The sequence below is a fragment of the Megascapheus bottae genome, chromosome 5, assembly GCF_031878675.1.
Source record: "Megascapheus bottae isolate mThoBot1 chromosome 5, mThoBot2.hap1, whole genome shotgun sequence".
Classification (NCBI taxonomy): Eukaryota; Metazoa; Chordata; class Mammalia; order Rodentia; family Geomyidae; genus Megascapheus; species Megascapheus bottae.
In genome coordinates, this window is record NC_143513.1 from 57565727 (window position 1) to 57578995 (window position 13269).

Below are 13269 nucleotides of genomic sequence, written 5' to 3' on the forward strand. Positions count from 1 at the left end.
TTTCTAGTAGTTCCAAGGCACATTGTGAGGATAATCCTAAACTGCCTGAAATGGTTGCCTGGAAAAAAGTCAAGGCTGCACTATTTACCATAGCAAAGATACAGAACCAAACCAGATGCCCCTCAGTAGATAACTGGATTACAAAGATGTGGTATTTATACACAATGGAATGCTATGCCGCCATCAGAAAGAATGACATTGCCCCATTTGTAAGGAAATGGAAAGACTTAGAAAAAAATCATATTAAGTGAAGTAAACCAGACCCAAAGGAACATTTGGTTTCCCTCATTTTTAATGATTAGTACACATCTAGGACTCTCTTAGCAAAGGATTACAATAGCTCAAAACCTAGATACATAAGGTCATATAGGATGAGACTGAATGGAAGGATCTCTAGGATATGGAAACAAGAGCTTTATGTTGTGATTGTTGCTCTAAATGTACTATGTTATTTCCCTTCTCTTTTGTTGCTCTTTGGTCAATCTCATATTGTTACAATATCTGACTTTGTTTCCTGGTATATTGTATATATGTTTATTTGTTTATTTAAAATAGGAAAGGGAAGGGGGAAAACAAGATGATTGGGAGGTGGTGGGGGAAGGGAAATGGGGACAAAAGCATGAGAAGGGGTATCATTGTGTAAGAAGTAATGTACTTACTACCTGGTAAATGTAACTGCAATCCCTCGATACATTACCCCATCAATAAAAAAAAAAAACAAAATAAATCAAGGCTGCACAAACAGTATCAATATGGTTATGAACAAAATTTACTATTAGGAATCCTTTGTCTATTTGACTCTCTCTCTCTCTCTCTCTCTCTCTCTCTCTCTCTCTCTCTCTCTCTCTCTCTCTCTCTATCTATCTCTCTCCCTCTCCCTCGCGCGTGCACGCTTTCTTCCTCTTTCTCTCTCTGTATGTATGTATGTATATCATTCATCACCTACTTCTATGTATTGTATCAATATCTATCATATCATACCGATCATCTATATCATCATCTTCTCCAGAGGAGAGTATTATTCTGGAAGACTTGAAGGCAACAATTCCTTTAAAATATAGTTATCCACAATGATAAGATGTTTCTCATTCTCTATGGAAGAATAAAATCCTAATTGGCAGGCACTGGAGGCTCATGCCTATAATCCTAGCTACTCAGGAGGCTGAGATCTGAGGATCATGGTTCAACAGAAGCCTCAGCAGAAAAGTCCTTGTGAAATTCTTATCTCAAATTAACCACTGGAAAATCAGAAGTGACCTTGGGTGGGTGAGGGGGGAACCTTAAGAAAAGCACACAGGCATTGAGTTGAAGCCCAGCAACTTACACACAAAAAAATAGAAAAACAAAAAATCCTAACTGTGAGAATTGTCAACTGACACAGATACATTATATATACTAGCACTTCATGATTTTTTATACTTTCTTAACTCTACAATGTTCTTGCTAGCAAGTTTCCAATTTTGTTCCCTGCTGACCATATCTAGTCATCTCTATACAAACCCACATTGACTGCTGTTCACATTTTACCTTCTTCCCTATTGTGATAGTGAACTACTGATCAAAATGTTCTTCAAGAATGCTCTTTAAGCCTGACACTGTGGCTTGCGCCTGTAATCCGAGCTACTTAGGAGGCTGAGATCTGAGGATCTAGATTCAAAGCCAGCTGGGCACAAAAGGACTTGAGACTCTTCAATTAAACTCTAGAAAACAGAAAGTGTGGCTTGGCTGAAGGGTAGGGTGGTAGCCTTGAGATGAAGAACTCAAGGACAGCGCCTAGGCCAAGTTCAAGCCCCATGACCCCCCCCCAAAAAAAAAAAAACAGAACAGCTCTGTAAATGCTACATGCTTACTTCACTTTACATGGAGATTAACTTTACTGTGCTATATGAAATCTTTTTTTTCCCTCAAATGAATAATTGCCTCAGAAAATTAATATCTAAATGACTTCTGCTTGTGGATACATTCTTAATTTTTTATACAAAAGAATATACTTGATTCTATTTGAATATCATCTTGGTATATATTTAATTTAATTTTTACAAACATTCCCAGTTTCTCTTCAACATCTTACTTATATAATGATATTCTTGAATGGAATTTAAAACTGGTTATCTAGAAAATAGCATAACTATTGTTCTGAACCATTCTCTGTCTAATGGATCTGCAGGAATTCTAACATAGAAGTCTTTTTTTAAGTAGATGAAGAATAAACTAAGTAATTTTCTAAAATATTTTAACTCTCTAATTATTTTTTATGCCAAGGCTCTTTGTCTTCTCTTGCTTCCAGATACTTAAAACTCAAACTTAAATGCAGGATTAGGAGCTCCTGCTTCTGAGCCAGGATGTTATTAACCTATTAGGTAACCCCAGTCCTTCCAAACTGTCATTTCTAAGTCCTTATAATGGTAACCTTTTTCATACCCTTTGAGAATTTTGATGGTAATGTTTTGTTTTCTCTGATTTTTATCTTACATTGTTAGGAATGTTATAAGCCTCAGCAGACACAACTAGACATTGAAGTGACTTGACAAGGACAATAGGCATCAATGACAGAGGAGAGACTGGTGAGTCATGCCCATTATTGTAGCTTCCCAGTAGACTGAGAGCTGAGGGTGGTGTTTCAAAGTCAACCTGAACAGGAATGTTCACACACTCTTATCTCCAATTAATGACCAAAGCTTGTTGGACATGGAGGTAGAGTGCTAACCTTAAGCACAAAAACTCAGGCCCTGAATTAAATCCCTAGAAACAGCACAGAAAAGAAAATGACAGGAACTGTACAATTCTGCTTTACTGCACAGGATAAAGATAGGAATTCCAACATTTAACTCAACTGAAAATCAAAGTAAATGAAGGATTAAAGACAAAACAGTATAAATGACTACTTTAAAGAAAGAAAATTTCCTCATGGAACACACTACTGAATAAAATTATCTTTCCAGAAGAGTATTAAATATATAACAATTTAACTTGGATAGTTAAAATAATTCCAGTTAGGTAACCTCTCACACAATGTTATCTAATGAAAATTGTTCGGAAGCTAAGAACTCGGGACAAGAGATGTAGCTCAATGGTAGCATGATTATATAAAAATTTGTACAATGCCCTGGTTTCAATCACTAGAAACACACACACACACACACACAGAAAAATTGTGCTAAAATTGGAAATAGCAATTATACCTAAACTAAGTAAAATAATTTTGTGTACTCACTTAAGAATATATATAATGTAAAATTTTTGCTTCACCTGTATGTGATTTTTCTATTGGTTAGAACTTAAAAAGACTATCATATCCTTATAAATTATAAATATTAATCTTCAAAGCAGATATCAGTAAAATATTCTTTATCAGTATTATTTGTGGGTATCTTGTGAAATTGAAATTTACCTAAGGAATTCTTTGTGATTTATTATTTGTTGAAGGCATGCACAGTAATTTTTAAGAATTAAAGTCAGTTTGATGTTTTCCTTATTGGTTTAGATAAAACTATTAACATTGTACCTTGGCTTCATTTTGTAAGCAAATCAGAAGGTCTGTGTTAGTATTCTGATGCTATCTATGGATCAGAAAATGTTTTCTGGTAATTAGGAAAAGTATTAGGATTTACAAACACGAAAGGATGAGATTTAGCTTGATCTTTTATATTATATCTTTATATTATATTATATCTTTTATGTTGTATCTTAAAAGAGATAAATAAATTGAAATCCAACCTTCACACATGACAACTATTATGTCATGGTATTTGATATGATATTTAAGTGCTTTTTATAGTAATAATTCCTATATCACTAGCATACAACAGATAGCTTATTTTTATAGTAACTCCAATAGGAGATAATATGAAAATTTCCTGACAGATTTCTTGAACATACAATTGGTATCTGTCATCAAACAGTACAGAAAAACACCAGTCTGATTTAGTAATTTATTTCTATTTTTATCATAAAATCTTTAAACATCAGGATGCATGAATAAACATTCAGAAGCAGCATTAACTTTTAATGGCTAATGACAAGTTAGTTAACTTAATAAGGTATCAATAACAGAACAGAAACCTAAGAGATTCATGAGATATGCATTGAGAAACTTTCCCTTTTTCCAAATAGTGTTGGCTACAGAGAGAATTTTAAAACAGAAGGATAACCAAAATTTAATGGTGCATAATATAATTTCTCAGAGTAACAGAATTATATAAATTTCTTCATATTCTGTTCATACCATAGGAAAGGATGATAATGGTGAATTGTGCAGACCCAACTGTTTTTTGGTCCAGAAGAACCATCTTAAAAAGAAATGGCTCAAAAACATTCTGTACCTCATTTAAAAACCATGACCTATCTCCAAGTTATGGATAGGTAATGTTCCAAAGTTATTTTGAAAATTGTGTTTCACCATAGGAGCATAAACATGTTTCCCAAGTTAGTGCTCAAAACTTTATTGAACATGACAAATTTTGAAACTATTTGTATTAATTTGATTCTTGGCAGCCAGAATGAAAATAAGGAAAGAAGATATATCTCCATTGAGCATAGGCCTAGGAATAGCCACATACAAGAAGATGGGATGCAGAATTTATGCTTAGAACCATTAATGCTACCATTTGAAATATCTACAAAATGTTGGTCACTTTTGATACTATGCCAAAATAAATGATTATTCCTATTTTATATCTCAGCAAAATGGGCACAAAACATAATTTATTCAAGTTCAAAAGAGGAAGTCCCATGTTTTCTTTCTTTAAAATCTAGCTCTTTTCATTGTGATTCAGTGGATGTGGAATCAAGTAGCCAATCCAGAGGCATACTTTAAAAACGGAGAGACCTAGTATTTCCACGATCAATAATTAAGTGTTCAAATTTTCCTTCTACCTGATCATATTCTGTGCCCTAAAATTATTCATTTGTATTATCTCAGAATAAGTGGACTCAGTGATTACAAGGCAGAGACAACCAGTGCCATTCTTAGACATGTTTTGTGTTTATATGTATGTACATACATATATACACACATAGGCATTGTATGAATATATGTAACTATATTTCAGGCAAAGTTACAAAGGAAAGTGTCATATTATAATGTATCATTAAGTCTAACAAGACACTGTGCAATCAGGTCCACCTGTAGTATGTCTGAAGTAATCTCCCCTAAACTGCTTTCCTGGCGACTGGGGTGAAAAGATGGAAGAGGTACAAGAATCGCAGCTAGAAGAATTATAGAAACATAAAACTCTATGTCAGTTCACTGTACAATGATGCCATCATTTTTTTTCTGGAGTAGATTACTTCAGTGTTCTGGGGCTCTGCTCCACATTTACAGGCTCCATCTGGGAAGTTAAACTCCCAGAGATCTCCAAGTAACCCCTTGAGGTGTGGAGTCCCCCTAACAGCCCCTTTCAACTAGAGGTTTGGAGAATTCCTGCATAATGAGAACTTCTTGCTCTTCACTCTCACCAGCTCCAGACTCATCTAATGGTACCTTAAGCTTTATGAGGGTTTGGGTTTCTACAAAATCAGGAAGTCATGGAGCCCTGATGCATGTCCAAGAAATGAAGCTGGCAGCTTCCATCACCTTCTTGATGGATCTGTGCAGCTGTGTTTTATATTTCCATAAGGCTTTGCCAGAGGTCCTCCCCTTAAACAGACTCAGCTTCTACAATTAGCATGGGCTCAAAGTGAGTTAGTTATGGAATACCTTAGCTCCCAGAGGCCTTGTAGAACTATTTACACCTCTTTGGACTATTTCCAGGACCCCAGATTATGCTGCATGTGTAAATTAAGGAAGTCTTACAGCCTAATGGCTCTGAGCATAACACACATCCTGGCCTTGCCTTATGCCCGTTTTCCAATGCTTTTCTTGGACTCATTTAGACAGTTTTACTGTCCTGTAAGATAAACTATCTGAATTCCTAAAATCTTGCTTTAGGGAAAAAATGTCTCTTCTTTCCTTAAATTTACCTGGTTCTATTCTTCAAGCATATAAAACTTGAAGACCAATCAATTTTTCCCTTGGCATTCAAGTCATTTCAGACTTTATTTGTTTTCACCTGGCCAAGTTATAAATACCATCCAACACCTATATTATGCTGCATCTTTATTTATAGTAATAAATCGGTTTCACTTAATAAAATACAAAGCCAGATGAAGTCAACTTGTGTTCTCATCCTGTACAGAGAACACACATTTAACAGGTGATGAGGAAAATGTATGCTCTCCTGGCCAGCACCCAGTGTCAGTTATAGAATGTGCATTTTGTAAAATCAGGAAGGTAAATAGTCACAATTCAATTTATTTTTCCAGTGGTTTCTATTATATATCCAGAGAATCAAAATGTGGCTTTGCATATCTGTGTTGTTCTAGCCTTTCTGTTCTATTAAGACTGTTCACTTTTATTTCTCATTGCCTCACAGTCTGCACAGTGTTTCAGCCACATGTCTCAGGGTCTCATCCCCCATAACACAGGACCCAACACAACACATAGGCCCTCAAGAACCTTTTGTTGAATTTGTTCTGGAATTTGGGTAAGGAAATCTGTAATGCCTGGAGAAATAATGAAATCAAAGAATCAAATTTGTTAGCTGTGCAAGATTTGAAAATTATGTTAACAATTCTAATTGTTTTATTGATTAGTTCATATGTACCTGACCCTTAAAAATTCTGAAGACTACCTCAGTTTAATTTAGTTTATCACCACAAAATCAGGTATCATGACATTGTTTTATTCCAGGGAAATAAAGTAAGGATCTGAGAAGAAAAGTAAGATATCCACAGCCTAAAGTCATTATACATATTATGTTATGGAGATTAATATCTGTACAACTTGATGTCAAAAGTTAATGCCTCTGTTACCCCACCAAATCCAGTCCTTCATTTAATATTAAATACATAAATTTCAGTAGTTATTAAGCTGATTTCCATATTTAAGATGCTCCAAATTTTGAGCACTCTCAAGAAAATTTACAGTTCATTTTAACTTATTTGTTAAAATTCACAATTGACCAAAAAAAAGAGAGGAATGAGCCTTTCCAAACCTGGATATTTAGGATCTAAATATCCTAAACCTTTAGGATATTTAGTTTTGAATATACTGACACCTTTCCTGATACTAGATACTATGTTGAAAGTTTATATGTATTACCTGTATTCAAATGAGATTTTTTTAGTACTTTTATTATTCATATTTTTCTTATTTTCATCATCACCATAATAATAATAATTATTATCAGATGAGAACACTAATTTTAACTTTCTCAATTTCACTATAGAGTCTAGAATATATCTGGGACCCAAACAGATTTGTCTAGCTATCAAATCTGAAATTTTAGATTTGGGAGTATATACTTCTTTATCCAATTTAAAATGCACTCATGTATATACATTTAAATGTGGCATGTCAGTGCTGTTCCCTGATAAGCAATCTTCACTGGTAGCAGATAGTTCAGCGCTGCATGTGTTGGTAACATTAAACAAGTGTCTCAACTCCTGTTGCATCTCTTTCAATGAAATTGAATATCTTTGGGTCATTCTCAGTCACATGCCTGTGAGTTTCAAGCTCTATTTTCTTCTCCATCTAGATATTTATTTCTGTCCAAAATGGATAGATTAACAAGCAGCAAAAGGAAATAGACAACCCATCTAATGTGGAGATTTGCTAACTCTAACCTGAGAAAAATCTCCCGAGAGAAAACATAATGCCTGGGTAGGTGATTGACATAACAGAAATCCTACCTCACTGAATGAGTTGCCACAGTTCATTCTGTACCTATTAGACAGGATTATTTACACTTTCAGAAGATACAATCTCAGAGACCCTAATAACAAATTAAGTTTGGTATTAAGGGTAATTGAAGTTACATGTTACTAGGTGCACAAGAACAGCCTAATTTTCATTTTAACTGTGAGTTACATTGCATACTATTATTAATCAATGTGCATGAATAAAGCAAAATTTCCTATGGATTTCTGTGCTGGTTTTAATTTTATGAAATAAATTAATGATCTTTGATCAAGCTGTACAGGAAGTATGGAAGTGACCCCACAAGACATTTTAGATCTTATAGCTATTGAGAAGGGGAGGAGAGATAATTCAGAAACTATAGTTTTATCAAACAGTATTAATTCATTCTTATCTTAGTCAAATATACCTTTTGTAAAATAGTATTAATAAGCTGTGTTATTTTCTTTAACTAAATTCTTCCCAATGAAACCCAACTACAATATTCATTTAGGAATTTGATAATATTCTCTTGTGTTAGCTTTAGGAATACTGGAAAGCCCATTGCATATAAATCATATCATGGAAAAGCTGTATAAATATTCTATTATGGCACATGCTGTTCTAAGGATCTGTCAGGATTTCCTTTATACACTCCATTTTGAGTGGTATATAAATCAGATGTAAAAATTCACATTGGACTGAAACTAAGCACAAAAGTCTCCTCGAGAGGCAAACACTTTTTTTTTCAAATGTGGTTTGAATTATGATGGTCATTTTTAAGTTATAGAAGTACAGAAAATGTATTTGTGGTTTTGAAGGAGAGAGATTTTTTTTCCATTTTTATAACTCATTAGGAAACTTTACAGGCCTTTAGACCATTTTGTGGTTTTGTTCATCTCAAATTTTTCCCAAAAGCAATATTAAAACTTGAATGGTGTCCCACTGTGAATTCAATGAATACCATTCTGAATATAAATGTGTGTGTGGACATGCGGTTATAGATACCTTCAAACAGAAGTTCCAGTAATATCCAGACTGAGATGAAAGATTAGGCCTATCAGTTTCCCTACTTTGCTCTTAGCATCAGGTCAAATTTGGTCTGTGATTGTGATTATCTAAACCCCAGGCAAGTATTCCCTGTGATTGTGAAGCTGCATTCCTAACATACAGAAAAATCCAGCCATCTGTATATATCTGCATATGAACTCTTCAACAAAGAATCTTTACCTTTCTTAAAGTTGGTTTTCTCTATCAAGTTACTGCATACTTTTTACTCACAACACACTCATTTATAGTTAAAATATTCATGTTAACATACATAAATTATTTTGCATTACCTTGAATCATTTTATTCTGTGTGGTTATTTAACACTAACTTCATAAACCTGTAAAATATTAGTCTAGTTTAAGTATAGATCATGTTTATTTTGCTTTTTAAGACCTTGTTAAAATCTGAGAAATTTAGATTTGAACTTAAAAAGCTAGCAATTCACAAAGTAGATTAAACTATTCTTTCAAATATCTGAGAAGATTAGCATAGAAATATTGAGTACATTTGATTACTCCATTCCTTACTGTATCTCATTTGTTAATGCAAACTACAAACAAAATAATTTGATACTTAATGTTTATTGCTTTATAGATGAAAACATGAAATGGTTACATATATCTTAAGTCAGAACTTATTTTCTAATTAAATTTTACTTAGGAAATTGGAATCTGCTTGTACTGATTCTTAACATAGTTCCTTCATCATATCACATTATTTTTTATTGCTAAATTCTTTAGATTTAGGGACAGTTAGAATGGATCACTCAGTTAATGATCAGATATTTGCCTGTGGCTTCTGGAGCACTTTGGACTTTGCTTTAAGACAGTGTAAGGAACAGAAAGGATCTAATCCTCTATGTTTATATACTAATCTAATGTTTTTTTTAGCTAGTTCTCCATTAGAAATACATTTGAATACCATTTTTTTAGATTTGGAGAGGATTTTATTGTGTTTGGAAGATTTTTTTGGCCATTCTTTATGGTATATAATAACCAAGCCAGTCTTTTGCTCTAAAAATGAATATCATTTTTTCTTGGGGGGTATTTCTGTTCTTTACTATTTTCTTTTCTTTCCACATTAACCCAATAGGGTTATTAAAGAGTGAGCAGGCCTCAAACTTCAGATATCTATATCTATATCTAATCTATATCTATATAGCTAAATATCTTAATCTCATGGTGAATTCTTCTCTACTTTTATTGGATGACTGCAACATGTGCTCTATAATGCTATCTTTGATTATAAAAAGTTTTACTTGCAAATTACTCACCATTCATGAGCAATTTCTTATTCTTTTATCTATAACATATTTGCATCACATGATTTGCCTTAACATGGATCACTCCTAACATTCTTGTATGACTGAGTCCATCAGACATTAAAATACTTGCTGCAGTGTTTGTGAGAATCAACACATTTCTGAGTGCAAGTCACATATTGAAATATAGTTTTATATGAATAAATTAAATTTCAGAGCAAACAATATTTAGAAACAAATGAAAATAGAGTTTTAAATAATGAGTAGATTTAGACAGAAATGACGTAGCGTAAACAACTTGAAATTAAGTAGTTTTTAACTAACTGGGCAAGTAGTAACACATATTGCAGCTCTTCCCACCCTCCTCACCTCCACACATCTACATTATCCTTCTGTTTTCCTCACATTTGGAGAAAAACTTCTCAGTGCTCTTATTTGCACAGAAGTGGCCTGGAGGCCTGACTCATTTGTTCCATGTATAGCCAGCAGTACATTTTCATAATTAAAAATAAAGAATAGAAGAAATATCCTCACCTTGATTTTACCTTTAAACATCCTTTAATTTGTCTACTAGGAACTTCTTCCTGAGGCTTTACAGGTTCTGGCTCCTGTTTTTTCTTTTGACAAACTAATATATAATTTGTGCCATTATTATTTGACCAAAATGTACCAACAGAAGTTTCATAGCGAATACAAAATTCAATTTTAGTGCCATCCTTTTGATAAGGAGGAACCAATGTAATCTTAAAGGTGAACTGGTCGGTTTCACCATCACACGAATTAGGAACATATTCTGCTAAAATGTCATAATGAGTCTGCCAATCATCCAAGGACATTCTCACATACACTAACTTCTCAAAAGATACGTTCAAAACACGAATAATGCCTTTCATAATCGTAGAGCCAGGAAGGTACTCAGTTGACTCTAGCATTGCTTTCTGTGTTTGAAGTTGTCGCATAAGCTCTTCCTTGGAAGAAGGCAAGTCAAATAATGGAGATAAAGTATATTCTTCAGTGTAGAAAATATCCTTCTTTAAGTCAAAATCCGTAGAAATATTTGGTACTTCCCAGCTGTCAAATTCTTTAACAGAGACAAGATTGAATCCAAAGTTGTCAGCGAATGAAACTCTCCGGGAACCTGAAGTTGGGGTGTCTGGGCATGTGTCTGCAGAAGATCCAGAGCCTCGTCTACTTGGTTGAGGGGAGAAGCTAGGTTTGAAGGTAAATTGAACTTCTTCATCTTCACAAACAGAAGTAGATAAATTAGGAATTTCTAAAAAATTATCTTTGCTAATCTGACTAGGTGCTTCAGCCGGCTCCATTGGGCTCTCTGACAGCAAATAAGAGAGAACTGTACAGCTAGTAGGGGCTGATATTTGAGATAGTGAAGCTTAAAATAAGTGTAATGTTACAGTTGACATTGCAAAAAGGAGTCCACTCTATAAATAGGCTCATAGGCCTGTAAACTATGCTAGCCTGCTTCCAAAGGCCTTTAATATGATAGTGTCCGTGCCACTTGTATCCTATGTTTCAGGTTCAACTCTCATTTTCAATATTTCATTTGTTTATGGGCTAACTTCCAAGGAGACTTTCTAAAATTATGTTCTGCTGTTAGAAATGTTGAAACCTTAAAAACCAAAATATTTAAGCAGTTATTATTAAAATTAAAAACTTAGACCATACAAAAGTAAAATCACAGAACAATGCTGAATATGTAGTTTCTGTTAAATCAATTTATAGAGCAAACATGGCCAGAGAGGAGATATTTAGAACATTTATAGACTTAAAGAAATCTAGAATCTGACAATAATGATAGCTAGCATTTTCAGATTTTCACCATAAAGGTTTTTCTGCAAAAGAGCTAAAGGTAGGGAGAGGGGATGGAAAGTTCTGAGGTGGTGATGGAGGAACCAAAAGCATGGTTTAGGGCTGGGAGTTTGGCCTAGTGGTAGAGTGCTTACCTAGCATGCACAAAGACCCAGCCAGGTTCAATTCCTCAGCACCACGTACAAAGAAAAAAGCTGGAAGTGGTGCTGAGGCTCAAGTGGTAGAGCTCTAGCCTTGAGAAAGTCCAAGGACAGTGCTCAAGCCCTGAGTTCAAGCCCAAGACTGAAAAAAAAGTATTGTTTAGATAAAGAAGGTTCCATCTGAAATAAACCATAAAAAGAAATACATTTTGTTCAGATGGAAGAAATAGTTTAATCAAAGAATGAATCATTGCTTTCATCTTGAACATTAGTTTTTTTTTATTTTTTATTTTTGCTGATGCTATTGATTCGGTTGGGATTTGAAATGACAGCCTCACACTTCCTAAGCTAGCACTGTACCCTTGAGTCACTCCACAAGCCCTTTAGATGGTGGTTCTTCCTCGAGATAATTTTCTAATGTTTATGTTTGCCTGTCTCATGATCCTCTTGTTTGTACTTTCTCCTGTAGCTGAAGTGACAGGTATGTGGCACTGCATTGATCAAAATGGATTCTTGTGAATTACCGGTCTGGCTGGTTGTGAATTGTGATTTGCATCATTTCTGCCTTCCTGGTAGCTGGAATACAGTCTTGAACCATTCCAATCAACTAATAAGACTTTAAAATTTAAACTGTGGGAAAATACTTGTAAGCCATAAGTGAAAAGTTAAGACATTGGGCCGCGAGTTTGGCTTAGTGGTAGAGTGCTTGCCTAGCATGCACGAAGACCTGGCTTCAATTCCTTGGCACCACATACATAGAAAAAAAAAAAAGCTGGAAGTGGTGCTGTGGTTCAAGAGTAGAGCTCTAGCCTTGAGAAAAGTCCAAGGACAGTGCTCAGGCTCTGAGTTCAAGCCCCACAACTGGCAAAAAAATTTTTTTTAAATGGCAAATTGCCATTTTATCATGATCAGTTTTTATGCCATGTTATGGCACATTTGAGTTAAATGTGAACTTTAAAAATCCATCAACATACTTGGACTGACAAATGTGAGTTTTGGTTTGTTTTGTTGTCTTTTTGCAGTTGTGGATCTTGAACTCAGGACCTGGGTGCTGTCCTTGAGCTCTTTTGCTCAAGGTTAATTCCATTCTGGTGCCTGGTGGTTAATTGGAAATACGAGTTTCACAGATTTTCCAGCTTGGGCTGGCTTGGAACCTCAATCTTCAAATCTCAGAAAATATGAAATACGGAAACTACAATGGAATAATTTCTTTCAAATGACAGCTCCATAAATGTTATAAGTTATTGAGCAAATTTAATTGCATAAAGTAGTG

General features: G+C 34.4%; 1 protein-coding gene across 1 annotated transcript in view; it reads right to left on the bottom strand.

The window, feature by feature from the left end:
- Ppp1r3a (protein phosphatase 1 regulatory subunit 3A) overlaps positions 1-11351 on the bottom strand; it is a 30534-nt gene extending 19183 nt beyond the window's left edge. The window contains exon 1 of the mRNA XM_090332367.1: positions 10564-11351. Coding sequence (XP_090188493.1) covers positions 10564-11351 — 788 coding nt within the window. The remainder of the gene's footprint in view (positions 1-10563) is intronic.
- Between the last annotated feature and the right edge of the window lie 1918 nt (positions 11352-13269).